This window comes from Struthio camelus, chromosome 2 (genome assembly GCF_040807025.1).
Source record: "Struthio camelus isolate bStrCam1 chromosome 2, bStrCam1.hap1, whole genome shotgun sequence".
NCBI lineage: Eukaryota > Metazoa > Chordata > Aves > Struthioniformes > Struthionidae > Struthio > Struthio camelus.
Genome location: NC_090943.1, coordinates 64,393,944 through 64,416,695, shown reverse-complemented (window position 1 = coordinate 64,416,695; position 22,752 = coordinate 64,393,944). Strand labels below are relative to the sequence as shown.

At 40.0% G+C, this 22,752-nt stretch overlaps 1 protein-coding gene across 16 annotated transcripts in view; it reads left to right on the top strand.

The window, feature by feature from the left end:
- Window positions 1-22,752, top strand: part of TNS3 (tensin 3) — a 265,299-nt gene that overhangs the window by 84,275 nt on the left and 158,272 nt on the right. For 14 of the 16 annotated variants that reach the window (XM_068936084.1, XM_068936082.1, XM_068936083.1 and 11 more), the window contains one exon: window positions 6,060-6,097. The exons of 1 other annotated variant lie outside the window; for it this stretch is intronic. In XM_068936084.1, the coding sequence (XP_068792185.1) occupies window positions 6,060-6,097 (38 nt within the window). Of the gene's footprint in view, window positions 1-1,942; window positions 2,001-6,059; window positions 6,098-22,752 lie in introns of those variants that run through there. One more of the 16 variants, XM_068936087.1, reaches the window with a different exon arrangement.

The following is a 22,752-nucleotide window of genomic DNA, read 5'->3' as shown; positions in this document are numbered from 1 at the left end:
TCCTGAGGATAATTCCAGTGTTTTAAAAAGGCAAGAAAAGAAAGGTGGAATAGTTGCCTGACTCATTATTTAACAGAATGGATGAATTAAAGCAATGAATAGGTTTACTGTGGCAACTACTGTGTTTATCCTGTGCTGGAAGCTTGCCTGTGTCCTTCACAATAGTTATAAGTAACTCTGGGTATGCTGCAGGTAGATTATTGAGTACAGGTGTCTGGGCAAATGTCTGTTTTACTTGAAACAGTATCTCCTAGCTAAAGGATGCTGCTTTGATTATTTATTGGTACATATTTATATAAATATCCATGGGGTTTATAACATATAAGAACCTGTGGGAGGTTAATTTTGCTAAATTAATAGGTGAATCTTCAGTAATAGCAACTGATGCAGTTTTATAAAAGTATCCTTAAGTTACTCAGTTGACTATTCTGTCTTGATTTGCTGTTGCTAGAGCTCGTTTTGGTTACAGATACCTTTCTGAACCAAGCTCAACCTGGAGGAGTCCCTGTCATGGTGACTTTACTGTGCGTTTGTCAGAAAATCTTGATTCAGTCTTTCTGTGGAACCGAGGACAACCTTGAGATTTTCTCCAAAAACATTTGCTGTGAGAAAGAGGTGTTAGTCCGCAGTGGTATCGCTAGCCTAGTTACCGAACTGGCTGGGCTTTTACACTCCTGTAGCTCTGTGACGCTCATGTTTCAGCAGGATTAACCAAGAAGACTGTGGAGTTGAGAACTATAAAAACTAAGTCTTAATTAAAAAAATCTTTTTATATACTTGCGTCGCATTCTATTTTGTTGTGGATTGTCAAGGGCTTCTGCATTGCTGTCTGAAATAGCATGTGCCTATTTTGGGGAAATTTGGAGAGGCTGAGGGAAAGCAAGCACCCTTCAAACAGCTAGGGCTGTGATCCAGTATCCTTCTTTATTATTTGTCATCAAGAAGGTAAAAAAGAATATCAAGAGCTGTACAGTATCTCTCTTCCAGGCAAGTGATCTTTCTTGTAATCAGTTAGACATTACATCTCTTAGATTCTCTTATTAAATATGAGTTTCTACCCTGAATTATGTTGATTGTAACCTTGCCATAGATCTTATAAAAACATGGGGAATCACTTGATAAAAGCTCTGATTAAGTGTGAGATTGTGCTTACAAAGTAGTCATGTTCTAGTATTCATGGCACGGACAGTGAAATAGTATATGGCAATATAGCACTGCCATTCAGGAAGTGCCAAAACGTGAACAGGTAAGTAGCTCTCATCAAACAAAGAAAAACTTCAGATATTTGTCTTGGTGACATCCGCTGCTGACTGCAACGTCGTTAGCAGCTTTAGGTGAACCACAAGTCATTCTGTGGTTAGTTTACAGAACTACTCTGTTATTCTGCAAGTACATTGCTACTGATTTTCAAAGTGCATCTTATGTGCACGAGTATTGTAAGAAACAACTTTCATTTCATAAAAATGTTGGAGCCTGGTTCTGAGAAGTTTGATTCGCTCTGCTTACCCTTTTATCTTTACCACGGTAGCAGCACTATTAACCTTCAGGAGTTAACAGTTTTCTTTTTGATCCACCAAAATATGACTTTTTTTCCCCCCTTGTTAAAAATGGATTCTCAGAGCTATTGTTTAGGAAATGTTTTCAAGTATAGTAAATTGACTAAATATGGTGTGGCCGGCATGTCGTTGCCAGCCAGCTTGGGACAGTTGTTCTTGGAACTGATGCCAGAATTCTTAAACACAAATTTGGAAAGTCTGGTATTTGATGAGAGCTGATGTGTGGGATGCAGACATTCAGCTGTTGCGCTGAAGAGCTGAAGTAGCCTTGCTGAGTGTGACATTGATTAAATCCTCTGGACTGTTTCAAACGAATTTTAAAATTCTCATACGTGGAGACAATTGGGCCAAGGTCCCGAAAAGAGCTGAGTGCTATTTCACGCGTGAGCTCTGTCTGAAGAATGCCAGCATTCAGTAGAAGCTGCTTGTTGAGATCTTTTTACTGTAAGTTGCCTGTGTTTTCCGTAACAGTCGATGTGCTGTTGAGTACGCTTTGCTGTCATGTTTTTGCATTTCATGCTTGTTGGACGACTGAAAAAGCGTGGGCTCCCTGATTGTGGCATATTACTGCTTTTCTGGCCATGAAAGTCTTTTGAAAGTGCATCTTCCTGCTGTTGAAGAGTTACTGTAAAAACAGCTGGCGGATTGAAAAGTGATTCAGTCTCTCCGCGGTCTGATGGTTGAGGTAATCCTTCTCTTTGAAAGGGCTGTAAACGCTAGCTGGAACAACCTTGGGCTGAGAGGGTGCAAACATCCAGGTCAGAACAGTTCTGCAAGATAGTAGCGTTAGCTGCGACAGGATGAGTTCTCAGTAAATAAATAATCAGGGAAATACCTTTTTTTCTGTGGGTGGGTGGTTAATTTGCTAGTGGTGGTGGAGGGATCTCTCACCGTTCACGATACGAAGAGCTATATCGGGCAAAGCGTCTGAATGCCTTGTAAAGGGATGTGCCTGCACTGGGAGTGGTGCTTCCCTCCCCAAACTTGTCTTTGCTTACAGCCGTGGAGAGTTGTGGCTCCCGCAGCACAGCCCTCACTCCATTCACTTGCTCTGGGTACTTGCGGGCTTCCTCTTCACCAACTTCAGGATGTTTTCTAGATACTTCCCTTTCTTTCAAATGCTGATGGCAGTGATAATTTTGTATTTCTGTACTTTGGAGGGCATGGGAACGGGAGGTATGAGAAAATAAAAGGAAAATTTAATTTAGAAGTGCTTTGGCCAACTCCATAACTATACTTTAAAAACAGTCTCAAGGTTTATTTTCCTGACTCCGTTACAATTACCAATAAAATTGTTGATAATAGTTATCATCTGGAGGTCGATAATTGGTAGATCAGTGATCCAGGGTATGTTTTCCAGGCATTTGTTAATTCCCAAGAGCTATCCCATGCTGGCAGCCGTGGTGGTGGTGGTTTTAGCAAGTCTGGTTGTATGCTTACTGCAAGCAAGGCAGTAAGCAGACAGTTTCTGTTTTGGGAGTATGTATATATCTATAGATAGATACTTTTATATTTTTGTGTGTGTGTGTATATATATATATGTGTGTGTGTGCGCACATGTACATATATCTATGTATGCATAAAAAATGTGTAACTTTGCAGCAAATGAAATCTTTCGACATTTCTTGAGCAGCTTCTTAAGTGCTGCATGAAGACAGGTTTTGTGATGTGACCTGGTGATGAGGGCTGCTGGCCCGGTTCTTTTCTAGCTGTTAATATTTATTAACTCTCCATAAATACCCCTGTAGGTGTGAGTTTGTTGACCCCATGTGTAATGGAGGTAAAGCTTGCCTCACCTCGCCGAGGCACGCGTGGTTAATGTGAAATACTTTGAACTTTTGAGCATCTGGTAAATGCCAAGAATGGTCTTTGTCAAAATGGGCTCAGCCCCTTTAAGTTTTGTTGTTCTGGGCAAGAGATCTGGTGTACCAGTGAAATTCAGAGCTGGCAGGAAAGGGAATTGGTGTTTGGATCTGTTACACTTGGGGGCCCGTTTCTATTACTGGAGGTACCTGGTGTGTGTTTTAGGAGCGATGTGTACCAGAAACGTTTTGACATTCACCACAGGTGGAAGGGGGAGAATCTCCTTTCTGCCTCAGCACACAGAGGAATACTTTGTGCTCCCAGCATCTGGACAGACAGACAGTGATCTCATTTCAGTGTTTATTTTTATCCGGTTTTATCATCGTTAGCTTTATTGGACAGTGAGGAAGAGAAGGTAATGACTTACTTCAGTCTGATCCGTGAAAGAACTTGCTTTAGTTATGAATAGGGGATTTCTGGACGCTAAGGAGGAGCAAAGCTGGCTATATGAATGAATCAGATTTCCAACCTCGGAATGTTATCAATAGATATACATGAGAAAAGTGTATGGATTGATTCAGTCGGCTGTGCCTGATCTGTAATTAGCTAATTATCTCTTGATACTCTTTATCTCCATTTTGCTATCTTTACGAGATCCTGCTTTATTTGTAAAGTCTTCAGCCTGTAATTATATATGGAACTTGTATGCCATATTTCTGTTGCTTTATAAGTTTGAATGTGGTGATGCTGCAAGATTCAGCGTCAGTAGTTGTAGTTGCTATTCAGGGTAGACTCCCATCTGACTTCAGTGGTTTCTTTTCCAGCAAAGACAGTGCTGTTATGTTGCATAACAGCAGGCAAATTCTTGGACCTCTGATGCATACAGAAGCAGAACAAACTCTATGGCTGCATTTACTGTTTTCTACATCTTTAATAAAGACTTTTTGTATGTTGTCTGTGATGTTCGTGATTTGATTTTCCATGAGCCAGCTGCAAAATCATTGAAGTTACCGTGAAAGAAATACAATTTTAGGCTTTGTATTTCATCATTCCCTCCTCCCCCCCCCCCCCCACCCCCCCCCAATCTAGGCTTAATATTCAATAAAGACGGCAAGAGAATCTTCTTTACTGTTTGTGACCGTCTTTTAAAAAGTGCAGGCTTGTAAAGCACAGTATTACTCGTCTCATTTTTATGTTTCGCTGTTTCGCAGGACACCTCCAAGTGGGCTATAGAAGAATGTATAGTAAGCATGCGTATTCTGAGTAATCAAGTTGTTTCAAAACTTGTTCTCTTAAATATGCCCTTTCTGTGCATAATATCACTTAATGAATTTAGGCATCTGCCATGCCAGCACATAAGAAAATAATTTTTTTCTCATTGATTAAAAGCTATCATCCATTTACTTTGAGGCAGATAACCATGTGCCACTTACAAATGCTATTGATCAGTATCAATGCTAATGGTTAGGACACTGTTTGTATGAACACTAATAAAATCTTTATGGTAAAGAATCTTGATCTGCTGAAGCGCTACGAACAATGTAGTCTTTCATAATTTGTTCATTTAGTTTCCCAAGGTATTACATAGCACCTGTAAGATTCCTTAAGAACATGAGTCAGTAAGCCTTATCTCTCAGGAAAAAAATTGACATTTGAGGGTGTTTTCATGCAGAAGTCAAAGCAATTGATTCTGAAGTGGCCGTGTGTTTGCTGCCCTTGGTAGTAGCATCTTTGCTGTAGAGTCAAACTGTAGGACATCTTCCTTGTAGTCAAAGTGCTGAGAAGTGAACATGGATTTCAGCCTTAATGCTCTTAAGGTTAGGCCTGCCTCACCTTCCGGCTGAATCTCTGTGGTATTCTGCTGCTTACTGACCTTGCAGATCGAGTAAGAGTGTTTCTTTTTTTTTTTTCCCCCCCTAGGTTTAAAATATAACTTAGTTCACAGTAACCCAAAGGATAGACATTGCATGAAACTACAGCCAATTTCTGAGTAAGGGAAAAAGTGTGGATAAACAGAAAATCTATCCAAATCGGGCTATGTCTGGTTCTGGAGCCATTCTAGGTATTATGCTACTGCTTCATAGTTACATCATTACTCATCTGGTTGCTTCTTAAGTGAAAGTGTTGCCTTTCTGTATGAGTCATCTTTGCCTGCTCTGAGATCAGCAGGAATTAAAAATAAATTGTTAGCCTCTTGGAGATATTGTCTGTAGCGTTGTGCAAACTCCTTTTCACAATCTGAAATTGAAAGCCTGAACAGTGATGGCCATTTGAATTCACTCTGCTTTTCTTAGGTCTTGGAACTGCTGGTGTGACTTAAGAGTCACAGGGTTCAAACAACTCATTGGGAACATTTTGATCTTGCTCTCCTTGCTGCTTAGGTAGTAATGCTTCTAATACATACGAAGTTGTAAAGGCAAGTGGCAAGATGGTGAGCCAAGGACCATAAGTTATCATGAGCTGGTGGAATGCCTAGAGCTGATAACGATGTTGTGATTAACTAATCTTTGAGAATGGGGGGAAACCTAAAGGCACAGTATGCTTCTTGTTAAGGTTTTCTTGTCTGTTTTGAATATGTAAATATTTTTAGATCTAAAGGCTTGGGGTTGGCTGGATTTCTCATAGAAGGCTGATCTGAAGAAACAGAGAGAGAATCCAACCCGTTCTTGTACTGATCTGTTTTCTTTGGTTTTATTTTAGTTTGCAAGTATGCCTGCCACAGGAAATGTGAAGAGAAGGTAAGCATGTTCACTTCCCTGCGTGATGATGAGCTGCATGCATTTGAGGTTTAGACTGCAAAACCTGTGTCAACTAATTAAAAAGACTATTAAATCAAATGCCTAGCTGTCAAAAAAGAACCATTGGGGGGGGGGGAGGGGGAATCATTCTTGCCCTTAATAAAACTCAGGACCCTATGCAGTCAAAACATCTGCATCGGTGGTTGAGTTTCTTATTCCTCCCACAGGAGAATGTGTTTCAAGCTGAAAACAGCAAACTAATTGTGTGAAATATAAATCATACAGTTGTACCAGTAAAGAAGAAAATAAGTATGTGAGTAAATGAGGTGTATTTTGCTGCTCTTGTCCTAAATTTTACAGCAGCAGAGTATTAAATGTAAGCTTTGGGCCTAGGATTATGAAAAAGATAAGCATATTAATTAATTTTCACTTTCTACTGTGAAATATTTCTACCTCTTATTCATTACTAGGTTTTTGGTTAGTTCTTAAAAATCCCCAAGTCCCTCCTCACATGAGAGAATACCCTGCCTTCAGTTCTGCCTCCTAGTTTATTCAGATGTCTGCAAAAAGAAAGCTGGCTCAGGTTTTATTGCTTCTGAACGTTGTACATTTTACGTTGAATTTTGTTAGCTCTCCGCTTAAAGCGAGTGTCACTGGCCACAGTCGTGTTTTCAAAGCTCGAGATGAGTGTTTTTAAGTTAAAAATCATTTTTAAAATAGATCTTGAATATCTGTAAACTATCAAGACAGCACAGTTCCATGTATATACAAAAGGACTATTTTTCAGCTGGCAAATGTCAGAACATTGGTCTGCAACGTGAAGGAATGGTCAGAAATGAAGGGGGGGGAATAGCTCTCTTACTCAAGGGACCACCAGCTTTCATGATCCAAAGACATCTGTGTGTGAAGGAGCAAATTAATACTAAACATGTTCAGTGTTGTATTCTTCCTCTGGCTTTCATAATGAAAGTGCATATAAAGATCAGAAACTTTATTGGTATCGTTATTCTTGAGCTATAAGAATTTTGTAGATGGTGAATTATGTGGACACTCAAAAGCATTGCTAGAGGAAAAGTAGCTAAGAGCTAAAACATGGCTAAATATTATCTAGTGTATTGTTTGGCGCTGGATATATTTTTCTTTTGATACTTATTTACAAGGAGGTGACAGGATAGATGTGACTAACTTAAATATTACACATCATAGAAGGAGGACCATGTAAGCATGAATGAAAGATGAGGATGCCAGTTATTGCTACTAGGTTTTTTTAACACATCACCTTAATGTTCTTTGTTTTTTTTAAAATTTTCTTTATATTTCTCTGTTGAAAAAATGACACTGTATTAATGCAGGATTTCTTTAATAACAATAATCATAGACATGGATGTAAAATCAAACTAGAAAAATCAAATTCCTTCCCTCAAAGACATATTTTTATTGTGAACTTTTTTCATATCTTTCCTTTGCGTGTTTTTTTTTTCCTATTGGCACTGGCCTGATTAAATTTGTGGAATAAAAACCATTGTGCAGATCAGTCCCAGCTTTTCATGTTTACACAGAGATTTGAAAAATTGCCAGAAAGACTGCAGGTTTTGTCAAGTCATTATTTTGTGTGATTGTATTGTGTGAAGCTCTAGCAGGATTGGACCAAACTGGAGCCCGTGCAGTAGCACCCAGGCATCAGACAACATCCACCAGTGTCAAGTTCCTTTTCTCCTTTTTTTTTTTTTTTTTTTTTTTTTTTTTTTTGCTGTGCTCTTGGTAGTTGAAATGAGATAAATACTTCCAGGGTCTCAGATGGCTTAAAATTCCCCCATTCCTAGATCTGTGGAAGTTAAAGACATTTAAATGGTGTTGCAGGTTAAATCTAGTAATCTTGGAAGGCATTACTTTGCTTTCCTGGAGCCACCCTCATGGGACAGCATTACCTACTTCTTAACCAAAACTGCTGATCAGCATTTGCTAAGCATGAAGACTGGGCTTGTAGTAGTTACAGCACTTCTTTGGAGACCCCAGAACCGTTCCTGTCGGTGTTATTGATTGATGTTTGGCCTTGGGCACAGATTTATTAGTTTTGGTGTTTCCAAGAAACGTGAATACATTCAAGAGAAGAACCTGTACTTAGTACTTTGATTTTCTGGGCCATTCTGGGAAGCTTTGTTAAGTGAAAGTGGCAGTTGGCTGAGAATTTCCCATTTAGAGGAGAAAATGGTGTTTGTGCATTTGGAAACCTGTGTTACATGGTACACTGAATAAATGTAGAATCTTGTTCTTTCATCAAATAAGATAGTAAAATGCAAACAGTAGTAATGAAATTTGCAAATAAGGCATTACATTTTGAAGTTTTTCATCCTCTAAATGCATATGTTCAAGGCACTTTGAGAATAATTTGTAATAGTAATACAGTGATAGTCTAGAAATAGAAGGGAAACAGTTTTGTACAGAGGTAATTTTTATTAGATCAGGTAATATCATTGGTCCCTCCTTGTGCATTAGCTTTTATTGGTAACTATTTGGAGAATCAAAGTATGAATTTCCAGTGGGGAGAATCCTAAATTTTTTGGTAATAGTGGTAGCTTGCAGATTTGCTTGGGTAGGTGCTACATAGTTCTTGAGTTCCCAGCTGTTACGGTACAGGAACGATGCTGGACGCTGTGGTAAGCAATTCTTTAAACTTGCCTTGGAGACAAATCATTTCATACATGTACCTTATGTTATAAACAGGAAATCATATTTCAGCTAGTATTTATGCTGTCAGGCATTTGGGTGTTGAAAAGACTAATATATGGAGTGCCAAAAGTATATAATAGCATAACTATCATCAAGATACTGGTATATTTTGATTTTTAAATTATTGAAAGGAAGTGAATAGCATGTATTACAGAAGATAGAAAAGTAAGATGTGTAAACAAGATTAGATTGCATACTCGAGGGTTTCATACAAGAGAATTTTTTCATATTTTCAGAGTAGTAAGCCAACAAGTAGCTAAAATCCAGAATTGTTCTATGAGTTTTTGTTCTTCTTTCCTACTTGTATGAGGCTCCAGCTGGCCTGGGCGCTGGGATAACGTTGTTGTAGAGTCGAAGTGTTATGTTGCGCGTGGTGGTTCAGATCAGAATCTTGCCTTCGTTGCCTAACAGGGTTGCTTTACTTTTGGTCTGATATAAATTAAAATATAAATTAAAGGTAGGAATGGTTCTGGTGGTTTTTAAGCTGGGTTGGGAATTATGCTAAGACCACCTGGAGGTTGTTGCAGGTAACCTTGAGGAGATCTGTAGCCGTAATGGTATGCACTCATTCAGATCCATTAGAGGTTTGTGGAAAGAGTTGCACGGATTCTGTCTGCCTTTGAAGTATCCCTCCTCCCTAGAATACCTTTTACTTCTAAGGCAAGTGTGCATTTTCTGTAAAAACTACCCTATTCACAGCTTACAGAGAATAACTATTTTTGCATCAGTTAAACATCCCCCAAGATGTAATATGTAAGCAATTAGCTCAAAATCATACAGAAAGGGAGGGAATGAGAACAAAGAAAGTCGCATTTCTGGTATCCTTTTAATTATTTTTGAAAAGAATAATGCATCAACACAATAAAACATTACTCCAAAGACTACTGGGGTCATGAACGTTCATAAAAAGCATTGTTATGTGCAACTCGAGCCATAAAGTCCCATAACAAAACAAATAACGCTGAAACATGTTCAGGTAAAAACAGCAGCGCAAGCTTTTTGCTGGCAGCACTACGATGCTGATTTTCAAGACTTTGACAGAGAATTCCAGTACTATGCTTGTCAATGAAAAAGAAAGTAAAATTTATATAGTATAAATTGTACATGAAAGTCTAAAGTTTATGCAGGCATGAAAATAAGATGGGCTCTGAATTTGTTCCAAATATACAAATGAAGGAAGAATCAGTTTTGGACTTGTCTGAGGCTTCAACTTCTTCAGGTTACAATGAAATCTGAATAGGTTTTGTTTGAGTTTTTCAGTTGTCCCTGTCATAACGTTCGATACAGAATAGCAAGCGTAGGCAAGCCTTGTAGTAATGCTTCCAGACCTAGGGCACAACTGGGAGGGGGGAAAAAAAAAAAAGCTAAGAAAGCAAAAGAAAACATGGAGGCAGAGATTAGACTTATACTTTTAGCCTGTTGCATTCAGTGCCGTTAGATTATTTGCAAAAAAGACTGTAACCTGTGAAATTACATAGCATAAATCCGCTATATGATGTTGTTACAATGCTAAAATTGGATAAGCTGTAAAAGCAATTTTAAAAAACACCCCCCTCCCTCCCCACTGTCTTGGGAATATCTGTGAAAAAATGAAGAAAGATGTGAACATAGTGGATGTCTGCATATAAAGCCTTAAGAGAGAGATCCATCTCTGTCAGATTACTATTTGCAACTTAGACCCGAAGAGGGGAGCAGGGGGGAGGAATTAATGGGAATTAAGGACCCGCAAATGCAGAACAGATGTCAGGAAGCACTTTTTCATGCAGAAAGCAACAAATATGTGCAGAAGTCTCCCAGACGAGCCTGTTCAGACGAAAAGCAGGGAGGTTGCTCAGGCCTGAAGCCATCTAATCCCGTCGTGGGGAAATGGAGCTCTGAGCGCTCCCTGCCACAGATGGGCCGGTGGAGCAGCCTGCTCTGAACGAGTCCCCGACCTCTTATAAACTATGATTTGTGAAACTGTCTGCTATATCCCTGCCAGCACAGCATCAAAGCTCTTGATGTGCAGGGGCCCATGGAAACCTTTGACTTCAGATAGAGCCTGTCGAGCAGTCTGTTTCTGTGTGCAGTACTCGGTGGAGTGTCTTCCTCACTCATCAGCGTTGTACGTTGGCCGTGCTGAGCTGTGACAGCCCTGCTGTTCTGAGCCTCAGGAGTCTGAGATGTGTTAATGGAAAGACATGATTGTATCTGGAAAGTGATTTTTTTGCGGTGTTCTGGCTACACCTACTCAAAGTTAAATATTATCCTGTTAACATATATCCACGCTCATCAACGTGGCTTGATGAACCAATCTTTGAAGCATTTTTTGCGCGTTGATAGAAAAGAGGGCCTAAGAAAGCTGCCCTTCAGCTGGAATGGCATCAGGGCATTGCTGATTTGCTGGACTATGGTGATGCCTTTTTGATCACGGAAAGCCCTTATAAGCTTGTCATTGACCTCACATAGATTAAATTATTGTAATTTATTTGGTTTTGCAGCACGCTGATTTAGAACTAAGCCCAGCCTTTTAAATTGTTATTTATACCATAATATAGCATTCTGTCAATTTATTAATAAAAATAGCATGGACTACTTTTGTGCTGGAGTTATCTTTTCTCCTCTTTTTTTAAAGTGATGAGGGGGAAAAATAACTCTGGAGAGGAAAGTGTTCACTGTTCCTGTGTGTGCTGTATTTTAAAGTTTTAAAATTGTCTCTAAAAGGCAGTTCTTTCTGTTTCTCTTGCTTTTTTATTTTTACTCTGAAAAAGGACATCGTAAGAATAAATTCTGAAATAATATTGTTTTGCTCTACAGATCTCAATTTGAGTAATTAATATCTTGTGTTGCCTCAATCATGGTTACCTTGGCAATGTTTCTGTTTGGCTATCTGTTCATATCTAATTAAAGCTCCCTGAGGTTTCAGAAGCTACAGCCTGCATAATGCCCTAGGGCTTTGCTCTGGCTTTATAACTTGAGTTCCCTTTGTTTTGTAGGATCATCTTGGGGCCCTTTTTTTTTTTTTTTTTTTTTTTCCCTTTTCCTCTTGGTCCATGTCCTCCCAACTTTGTTCTATGAAGGCCGGGAATTTGAAAACCGGTTTCGAACTATCTCCTGTCCTGTGGGAAGATTGAAAGGGTGAGGGGGAACCTCATGAACTGTATTTTCTGGACACGTTTCTGGTATGCTAATTCTCCCCCCGAGAGCTGACTCGGTACAAAGTCCTGATTTTATTAAGCTTGTGAGCAAATACTTCAATTCTCATAAAATCAATAGATTTAAGTATGTGCTGAAGACTTCTGCTGAATCAGGATGTCCAAAGGTGTGCAGTACCATGAGCTTTCCTAGGGAGCTCTGCCTATATCCTTAACTTAACCTGGAAGATGTTTTTGCTACGACTAAGCCAAAAAGACATTTTCATTACATAATACAGCTTAATTCTTTGCCAGTCGAAAATGATGTTTCAAAGAAACAAATATACTACTGCAGATGGCTCTATGACTTGATTTCCAGTTCCACTAGGATTCATTTAATTATACATGAGGTTTGGTTCAGCACACTTCCCTTCTTTTCACCATTCAAGAAGCTGTCCAGATATCTCAAAGGAGTGCAAATTTAATCAGAGCTTCAGGATTTTGTATTAATGGTCTCAAATCCTCGTTCAGACTAATTTCTTGAGCTGCAGCACGCCACTTTAAATGTTGGTAAAGCCAGACTAGTGTATTACCTTCAAACTGTAGTTTATTTTTCTTAGAGAAATAGCAAATTTATAACATGGTTTTAGCATTCTGGCCTGTATAAAGCCATTGAAATTATCTTTTTAATCATAAAAGGTATAAATTTTGACGTGACACTTTGTCCTGTTATTTTTCTTAAAGTGCACATTTTTCTAATTCTTTTTTCCAGGTACTGGTATTTGGGAAAACGTAATTCTTCCCTTGACCCTTGCTCTCCCTTTTTCTTTAAATTGTTTAAGCTACTGCTGACTGAAGAGGACTGGAAGAAGGCTCCCTCCCTCCCTCCCTCCCCTCCACCCGTAGTCCCTTGTGACACTCTAATCTTTTTCTTTCATAGACTGTTTAACAGTCTAGGAGAGACAAACATGATTACAGAAGAATGCATAGAAATAAAAAAAAAATGTAGCTTGAATTACTGTAAAAACAGTACTAGCAGCACTTCAGTGGGGAGAGAGAAAGCAATCACAGCAATAAAAATAAGCAAGGGAATGATGGATAGTTTTGCTCTTGGGTTGCATGTTCAACTTGTATTACAAAAATATAGAATTTCCTTTCATAAAAATATATATACACACACACACATATATGTGTATATATATATATATATATATATATATATATATAAACAGAGAGAAAGAGAGACTAATATTGGGCAGATATTTTCTAAAGACCTTTAGAGATTTTTGAGCACAAGCTAAGTTTGCTCTCAGAAGGATCCAAGGACTTTTGTCACGTGGGTACTTCCTCTACCGCTTTGCGAATAAACTTTGCCGGTACTTGAGGGATCCCTCATCTTGCAAGGTTGTAAGGCGGGGTGTTTTCTAGCATTGGCACTTTGGCCCTTGGGGCCGACGGGCATGAAGGCAGATGCTTTCACCTTAGGAGAGAATTGGCAGTCTAGAGGGACGGACGTTTATGAGAGAAATGTGATGCACTGCCATATGATGATTTCTTTTAAGTTTTTTTGGAGCGAGAAGGAAAGTTCCTCATCCCTTTTGTACAGGGATAAGGAGATGAGATTGCTTATTTTGTCATCCTTGTCAGAATCCCCAGGGCAACGTAGCACTGGACTTACTGCTTAGTTTAGCTTCATGAAATTTAGTTTAGACTCTCAGTGTTTCATATTATAGTTCCCACCAAATGGCTGGCTGATATGTGTGCTCATGTTCCTACTCGCGTGTGCACTCTCTCTCTCTCTCGTATGCGTGCGTCTTTATAATACATACGCACAGACAAGCAAGGGAACTCTGTGTATGAAGTAACTCTTTTTTGATCTGGCCTCTCTGTAAACAGTGGTGTGCTGTAATGCACTCTAATTCACTAGAGCCGTTATAATTCATTTGTAACGTCAATTGAACTTGATCAGGAATTCACCACTGTCTGCCACATGAGCACGTCCCAGTTCATCCTTTCTATAGATCAGGTAACTATTTGGAAAGCAGTTATAGACGGTGTGTTCTTATTAGTTGTTTAGTAACTAAGTTTTTTATTTCATGTGTGATTGTGGATTATTTCCATGTTTTCCTCCTGCATTTGTAAATAATGTCCAAATTAAAAACAACAACAAAAAAAACCTCTTAGACCATAGGTCCTCTTTTTATCTTCAGAACAGTGATTGTGATTTTCAGGTGTTCATTTTCTTCTCTTCTTCTGTTTTTAATTTGATGCCTCCTATATCAGGAGTTTAGTTTAAGTCCTGACCTCATATGCATACACATGGCTTCTTTTGATTTTTCGATAAGAAATTGAAATGTGCATCTTGTGTTTAAAAGTTTTTCACTTGTCTGCTGAAAGTGTGCAGTGCAGTAATTTGGGCATAGTGCTTCTAGCTGCTTAGATAGTGTTTCTATTTTCCATTTGTGTGAACAGAAAGGTGGTGATTTCTCTCTCTCTCTGTGCAGTGCACTATATGTCCTGATTGCAATACACTACTTATTTGTTCACTGCTGAAGCATAAAGCACATAAAGGAGCACCTCTCTAGACTTCCATTAATGCTGTAATAAAGAGTTCTTTTACTTCAGCAATGTCCCAGGCAAGGGGACTGAAAAAAATAAACTGAACTGAACCATTCTCTTGTTAGATTATGAGGTGCCATGGGGAAGGTGAAACGAGGGAAGGGATTGACAGCAGAAGCAAGAACACAGTAGGCTGGACTCTTCAGGGTGGTGGCAAGGAGCTTTCTCTTCAAATGAACAAAAGCACTGTGACTTCTGAGGTTATTTAATGCGACTGGAAGGCAGACAGAACGGAAAGAAGGGAGCATTATCTGGGAAATCCACATAATGTTTCTGCTAGTGTTTAATCTCTGCTACTTTTTGATTACTGTGCTGACACTGTTGTGAGGTTTGGCCCAGTGTGTTCTCCATGGTACTTGCTCAGTTTGGAAATGGAAGCATCTATGATATCTTGGATGTCTCTCTCTCAGAGACTCTCTCTGGAGGGTGATCATAATGTTTCTTTCTTTCCTATCTAATTCGCATGCTGCTCCAGCTTGCTATTGATGGAAGTCAGCATGTGTAGTCAAAAGGAAGGCAAGAATTCCTCTCTGAATGTTTAAAACGATACAAAATTAGAACAGAAGCCAGATTTGCAAGAGAACAACATGTGTATTGCTTTTCAAGGAGATATCTGCTACTTTGGTGTAGTCAGTAAACGTAGCACTTTTTAACTTTCTTTCTGACCTTGTTTCATATTTATACTCAGTTGCAGTTCATGTGCTAAAGTTTAATGTGTTAAACTCTCTGAGAAAAATAAAGGAATTTTTTGGGAAGAGACACGTTTTAAAATACCACCGACTTTTCACCTGAATACTCAGGGTTTATCAAACATCAATTTATTATTTTTGAGTGTTGTTTTTTTAAAATAAAAGTTAGCTTTTAAATCATATAGCAACCTGGAGACAATTTGCTGTTTCGAGATGAGCAAAACATTGTCAGCTTTTACTCCTTAGTTAACGTAGCACTGTTAAAAGTGTAGATTAAAACTGTCATGAGCAGAAATGTACATGTGGTAACCTTGCTTCTCAAAGGGTTCTTATGAGCTTTTTCTTTGGTTGCAGCATGCATTAATTCAGAAGTCCCCTTTCTCCTTAATGCTCTCAGATTTTGGGCAGAGGGAATCCAGGACTAACAAGACGACTTGTGCCATGTTGCTGCTGGGAGAAAACCATGTGAACCTCTGTGGCTGATGCATTTCTGTGGGGATATATAAATCAGAACACATTCACTAAGGCTTACAGAGTTCAAGGATTTTTTTTTTTTTTTTCCCCCCAGGCACAATGTTTAGCATATTGTATTACCACGCATGCAGCCATTTTAGTGTTGGCTAGCATTAGACCAGAATAAAAATCTGTTTGCAGTTGATGGCCAAGGGATCACTACATGAGTTTTGTAAATGAGATTTGCATCTTAAAACAGTCTTTGGATTTTTCCTGGTTGCCCCAGAAGCAGTATGGTGAGGTAATGTTAGTTCCTCCTATCTGCAAAATATTATGCCCTGTGCTAGATTTAATATCACTATAATGAACTGTTTAATGAATAAGCCTTCTCGTTCAATCCAAACTCTAAGGTATTGAGTGACACAAGGATTTTGAAATTGCTTTTTATGGCATAAAGCTTGCATTGTTGAAGTAGCAGAAGGGCTGTGCTGGAGGGTTGTGTGTTGGACAGCTCGTTTGCTGGGCCTTTCCCCAAATTAAAATGCATTTTAAAGTGTGCTAATGTTTTTAGATAAGAACCTTCATTTAATCTCGCTTCTAAAGATAGTTGGCAATGTTGTGCAAGACCCAGCTGGTACGTGTACAACTTCAAGGTTTGTTTGTTTCCTTGCAGTTTTTCTTTTTAAAACAAATCCAGTGGTTTGCAAGAAAGACTAAGGTGATGTAGTGAGGAAAGGAAATAAAGCAATTTCTACTTTTCTTTGTTCATCATGAGATTATGGATAGTTTCCAGTGGAAAGTCCATATCTGTCGTGAAAACCTTAGGAGGATTTTTTGTCTGCTTGTTTTCTTCCTCCCTTAACTCAATTTGGCTGAGTTGGGGAAGGACCTCTTCACTGGCCCACTTGTTTTCTCTCTAGCTCTGATTCTCTCTGTATACATACAAGAGAGTTCACATAGACTTCCCTTGTAAAATAGGAAGCCTTTTTTTTTTTTTTAAAGAGGAGGAGGCATTTGTCAAGCCTTTAAAGTGGGATCAAAGAATGCAGGAACGATGCATTTTACACTGCTGCTGCTTGGAACGCTCTCTTAGGGCACGTTATAGCTTATGTCACATTCGTCTCTGGGAAAGAGGAATCAAATAGCTTACCATGGTGTGCCATCCGTTCCTCATGTAGGTGTGTGTGGGGGTTTTTTTTGTGTTTTTTTTTTTGGAAACAACTGTTTACCCTTGCTGTACATGATATTCAGAGGTTTTATGTAAGAGGCTTTATTTCTGTATCTATTGTTGCAACTAAAGGGAGATCTTGAACGTCGTGGAGGGAGTTGTGACCATCAACAGTGGCAGTAATGAGGTAGTGAGCACGATGTCCCCATGATATATAGCATTTTTCATCATTGCTTTTTTATACAGTATTGCTGTTTTTGTACGTGTGTTTAAGAGCGTGTGCTCCTAGCAGCTGGATGAGTTCTCTCTTGCAGTATTCTGGATATATCATGGCATTTTAAGACTCTAAAAGCTCAAAAAGTTGGATCAACCCAGGGTTAGATTGCAAGAAGTTTCTTACATCATGTCAAAAAGGCATGGAAACTGTACTGGAGACATCATCATTGATAACAGCAATATTATGGAAATATATTATGAGAGCGAGTACTATGTGTTTTGATGGTTATGAGCTGCCTCCCAGAAAAAACCCTGAATATTTTGTATTAGAAGCAAGCTAGGCCTAGCAGCAAAATTTCATTAGAATTTGCTTATACTACATGTGCATGGTAACACGGCATTTCATAGTATTTTACTAATAATTATTTCTAAAAGCCTGTCTCCCTTGTCTCTTTCTGTCTTGCTAAAGAAAACTTTTAAAATACCCCCACAATTGCCACATTATAAAGCAACTGCAATCCTGGTGAAAACCATCTGTTAGGGAGGAGCTAGCTTTGACAATAAAAGTTATTTATTGAAGTCTGTCATGGGAAGAACATTTTGTACCTCTTTTTTGCATTGTTTCTCTTTTGAACAGCTGGAAAATTGAAGATATATTTGAAATGTACTTTTTTTTAAAATGTGTTTTTGAGATCGTACTTGTAATCTAAGTGACTGGAAAGATGTGACAGTTGAAAATCAGTACTGTGGTATAAGAAAGTCAAAAATGCTGTAATAAAAATTAAGACACTTGCAGTGTCTTCATGTCAGCCTCCGATAAAGCTGTTTTGCTCTCAAAAGTGAGCAAATTTGGGCCTGACAGAGGGAGGCATTATTTACGACACCAGAATATATTTTGGTGGAAAAAGTGGAGGGTTCCTGCATGGTTCTCAACTCTTCAGGCCATTTTGTGTTGTGATTCAACTGAGAATGGCAGGTCCATGTGCATGAATTGGGCTGGCTTAGGGAAGAAATACTGTTCTAATATATAACTTTATAATGCAGTAATGCAATGATATGTGAATGTGAAGAAAACAAAAAATATCACTCACGGTAAACTCACAGGTGTGTATATATGTTTTTGGATGTTTTTAAATTTTTTTTTCACTAATCTTGTTTTCTTTTCTCAAGGAATGATTAGTTCATTCATCATTTAAGCCTCTGCTTGGTTAGATCTGAGTTTGGGATAGTCAAATTCATGCTAACTACGCTTACTCAGCATTTGCTCCACTGGCTTGAGCTCTGTGGTAGTTAAAGGCAGGGAGAGGAGGCAAAGCATCAAAGTGCTCAGCTTTCATCAGGCCTGCTAAAGATGTCTGTGTAGGGTTTCTCTGGGGACCTATGTACTCAGAAATTGTATTTTCTGTGCTTGCAAACTGGATTTTGGAGACCCTTCAGAGGTGGTCTCTTTCCAATAGCTATGGAGACCCCAGGTAGGAAAATGGAAGAGTATTTGACAGTGCAGCGTGGAAGAACTGTGTCGGTGGTGTGGATATGGCCTGTGAGTGATTTGCTGACCCTTAAGCCAGGAAGGACAGGTAAGAGCATGGTTCTTGAGCCCGTGGAAGTCTTTCTTATCAAAAAGGACAGATTTCCTTAGTTGCCTTGTGCATTAAGAGCAAAGTTGGAAGACTTACTGTTTGCATTGGGAGGCCCAAAGCTGGGGCTTCACGTTCACCTGAGAAGGGCGCTTATTATAGGTGAATTTTGCTCCAGATCTGCAAATAGAATTTATTCCCCTGGGATATTCCTCTTTGGCTTTCAGTCCCTGCAGAAATGTAAGAATATGCCTAACAAAGCATGTGGCACTGCCCAGAGGACTTGAAAGGTACCTTTCACCTGTAGCAAGCTAGGCATGCGTTTGATGCGCTTTGCTGAATAGCGGCTGCTTCTTGTAGATGCTGTTTTGTTTTCTAGTGGGATTGGCACCTCTCTTTGGAGAGTAAACAAACCTGCTGCTAAACACAATGGGGCTAAGCAAGCTCCAGGATCTTTGGGACCCCAGTGGTGCAGCATGGGAGGGTAGTGAAGTAAAGAGCACCGTGACCTCTCTGAGAAGCAGAGGAAAGAAATTACTTGGGCGCTACTTGCAGTATTATTTTCTGCAGCCTACATTCCTTCTGTTAAAGTATGTTCACCTCTCTAAAACGAGCACTGGTGTGTGACCTGTTTTCCTGACTTGTTTGGAGCGCTTAGTCAGATGTTCATTTAGGAGAGGTTGTTGTACATAGATTGTTATTTAACTTCGCTAATGTTGATAAGCTTGCTGTAACAAACTGCTTTCCATAACAATTCCAGCAACAAAAATTATATTTTTGGGGAGGTGTGCTATTGGAGTGAACAACTTTGCACCCCTGGTTTCAGCAGTTATATATTTCCAGCTCTTCTCAGTACGTGCTATGAATTTAGCATGGAAGGCCTACATTTCCCCCCTTTTTTTTTATTCTACTGTTTTAAAATACAATATGACCGCTTAATTTGTGTAAAACAATCAGTGTAAAGTAACTACAGCATAATGTTTAACCCAACTGTTAATGCTGCTGGCTTGTTGAGATCACGTGGTATTTTTTCTGGCACAATATTAGATCTGCCTGTTCCCCAAGGCCTCAGTTGAGATTGAGGCTGCAGTGAGCAGCTAAGCAAGCTTATTCCTGTGCTAAGAGTTGCTCATCTAAATATACAGAATAGGCAAGGTGGGGAGATAAGGTGCCTGGCCTACAGCCTGCTGAGGGGCAGCCTGGAGCTGCAGCTCAGGCTTTTCTTCTGAGTTTCAGCTCAGATTGTGGCTGTCCTTCCCAACATTTCCTTTTTTCTGCCATCTGGGCCTGAAGGAAACCGCTCCATGAGAGACCCAGGCTTGGCTGCACATCAGACACCAGGCCTGGGCGCTCATCGCCTGTGGGGCTCTGCTGGACAAGGAGCGTAGTCTGGAGCTAGACTGCGCATTGGCGTGGCTCATACTGCTAATACCTCAATTGGTGCCACTGCTGAGTGCAGACGTAAAGGTGGTGTATGCGTTGCAGATTGGCATGCTCCTCTCTTGATAACCTTGTCTTCCTGGGAAGTTTTCTGCTTTCTGAGGGGGGTAACCTGCTTTTCCCCCTGCTGCCACCGGATGCGAGGAGCTCACCGGACAGATTTTCCCTCCATGAATGCTTGTGCATACATGCACACATCTTCTGCTTGGCAGGGAACAGTTTTGACCCGGAGGCTTTATTGTGGACATTTTTCCGTGAATTAAATAGAACATTTAATTGAAGAAATAACTCTTATTGTAATTGCCATTCTTTCTGCCGTGAAAGTGTGTATGGGGGCAGAGGAGGAGGAAAGTGTGAGAAGAGGTCCAATGAAACAAAAGAGAACAAAACAGTTAGGATCGCTTAGACTCTTTCCTTACTGTGAAGGATTGCTAGGAGAACTAGTGGTAAACGTAAGTCCTTGGTGGTGTTTTGGAAGCAAGGACACTTCAGCAGCTGGTCTCAGGGCTTGGGTTGCTGGGCGGTGTGACCAACAACTGTTCTGAAGGATTTCAATGAACGTCCTGTTGGAGAGGTTATTCTGCCTCTTTGACGCGAGGCTTACAGACGTCCTGTTGGGGGCAGAAACCAGGTTGCTGGTTGTAGCTTGCTGTACATATTCTTGGACTGCCTGATTCAGAGAACTACCTTTCCTTCCTGTTCCTTCTTGTGATATATGCATTTATGTGTTAAGCTGGCCTGCAGTGGGATGCAGAGAGTCACCCTGCAGAAGGATGGTTTTCAACTCTAGGGAAACAAACCTTCTCCTCCTACTCCACAAGCGCGTTACTGTACCAGCAAGGCAGTTGTACGACTCCTGCCTTCACGTCTTTCTCTGAGGCTGAACAGAGAGGGCTGGAGTCCTGCCTCACACCCTACCACACTTCCCTCTTCTCTGTAATATCTATAAAACCATTAAAACTGTGAGGGGGAGGAGGTTAACCTAAGCTTGTTATATGTTCATATTGCTTTCATGCTAGCTTAAATACTCTCCTTAGAAAGACACCTGTCCCAGCTGCTAGAGTAGATGGGGGAGCCGCAATGCATGCGGGCTGAGCACTGCCCTCCCTGCAGATCGCTCCTCTCTCCTGCTCCTGCTCATCCCTTTGGTACCATTTCCTGGGTGGTGCCGCTTGTGCCCAGGGGAATCACTGTGTTAATGCCCGCAACTCTGTCAGCGTTGCACAGGTGCTAGAAGCAGTTTTGAGAGCCTGAGAAACCATGCAGAAATACACATTAAAGGCCAAAAATCCTGAGGTGCAGCAGGTGTGGCGCACAACTTGTTTTCTCTCAAGAAAATCCAATCCATGCTAATAGTTTGTTCCCTTGGGAGAGGAAAACGTCCCTGGAGCTGTATCCCTTTGGCTTGCCGGAGCCCTTTCTGGTAACGTTGCAAGATTTATTTGACTTTGCAAATGAAGCATGTTTTCTCATGGGGATTATACCAAAATAAATGGGCCTGTAATCCTGAAAGGATAGCATAGTTCCCTGAGGAATGTGTATCTAATTAAGTTTGGAGAGGTCAGACCTGATACAAAGGAAACAGAAATAAAGTCTTGCAAAGATGCATCCATTTGACAAAAAGGAGGATTTTTTGTTTTCTGACTCTCCTTTAGAGAAGCAGCAGAAATGAGATATTCTGAGCAAAGATGTTATGGTTTTCTGCCAATCTAGTATTGTTTACAAAGCATTTCAGCCTGTTTTATGAACCTGTGGTAAACAGGGGTAACAGAAGCTAGTACTCCACTTACAGTCCAGACTGGCAAACTAAACTGCAGTGCAGAGAGTTAGGGCAAAGTCCGGTGAAAAATCTGGTCTTAGGATCTCGGCTCCTACGGGCGGCTGGTTTAACCCTTGTTCCCGGCACCCAGGCTCTGACTGAGTTTCATGTCCTTTGCTGTTGAACTCTGTTGGAGGTAGTCCAGTAATTTGATTAAGAAAAGGACTTCATTTCTGGTTACCTGTTTCCAGTTATCAGAGAAACTCATCCATTTTTGTTTCTAGGGATCTTGTGGTTCATGGGAGCTTTAAGGAGGTTCTTCTGTCTTGTCCTGTTTCAAATAACCTGTGTACCAAATGTGTTGGCCTGTGTATGTTCTTTGGGGAGTTGGAGGCCAGCTTTCTCAAAGTAGGTCGAATCTGTGACCTTGCCAAGTCAAATACCGCAGCATGGAAGAAAGCCAGGCTTTGAGGTGACAAAGATACGTGAACAAAACATTTCAGTCTCTTGGGATAACTGCATTCCTAGTTATTGGTGAAAAATTTCTTTTCCTTCAGCTTTGACAATTTCATATGAAACAACTGTTGCTTTGGGGGGGGTCTCTGTAAACAGGGATTTGTGTGTATATAAATATGATAAATTTTGAGATACCTTCTGAAAGTGTGTAACTTTCATTTTCAGGTGCTAACTTTGGACTCTGCTTCATAATTCTAAGTAGATGAGAAGGAGTAGTGCATGGGTCAGGACAGTAGGAACATTGGTTTACATGTTGCAATATTCGGTCCCTTGTGTGTTGTCTCTGTGAAACTCGTGGAGAGTTTCTCAACCTTTAGCTAGTCCTCATAACACCCTGATAAAATCAATAAGCGTAGCACTAGCCTTAGTTTAGCA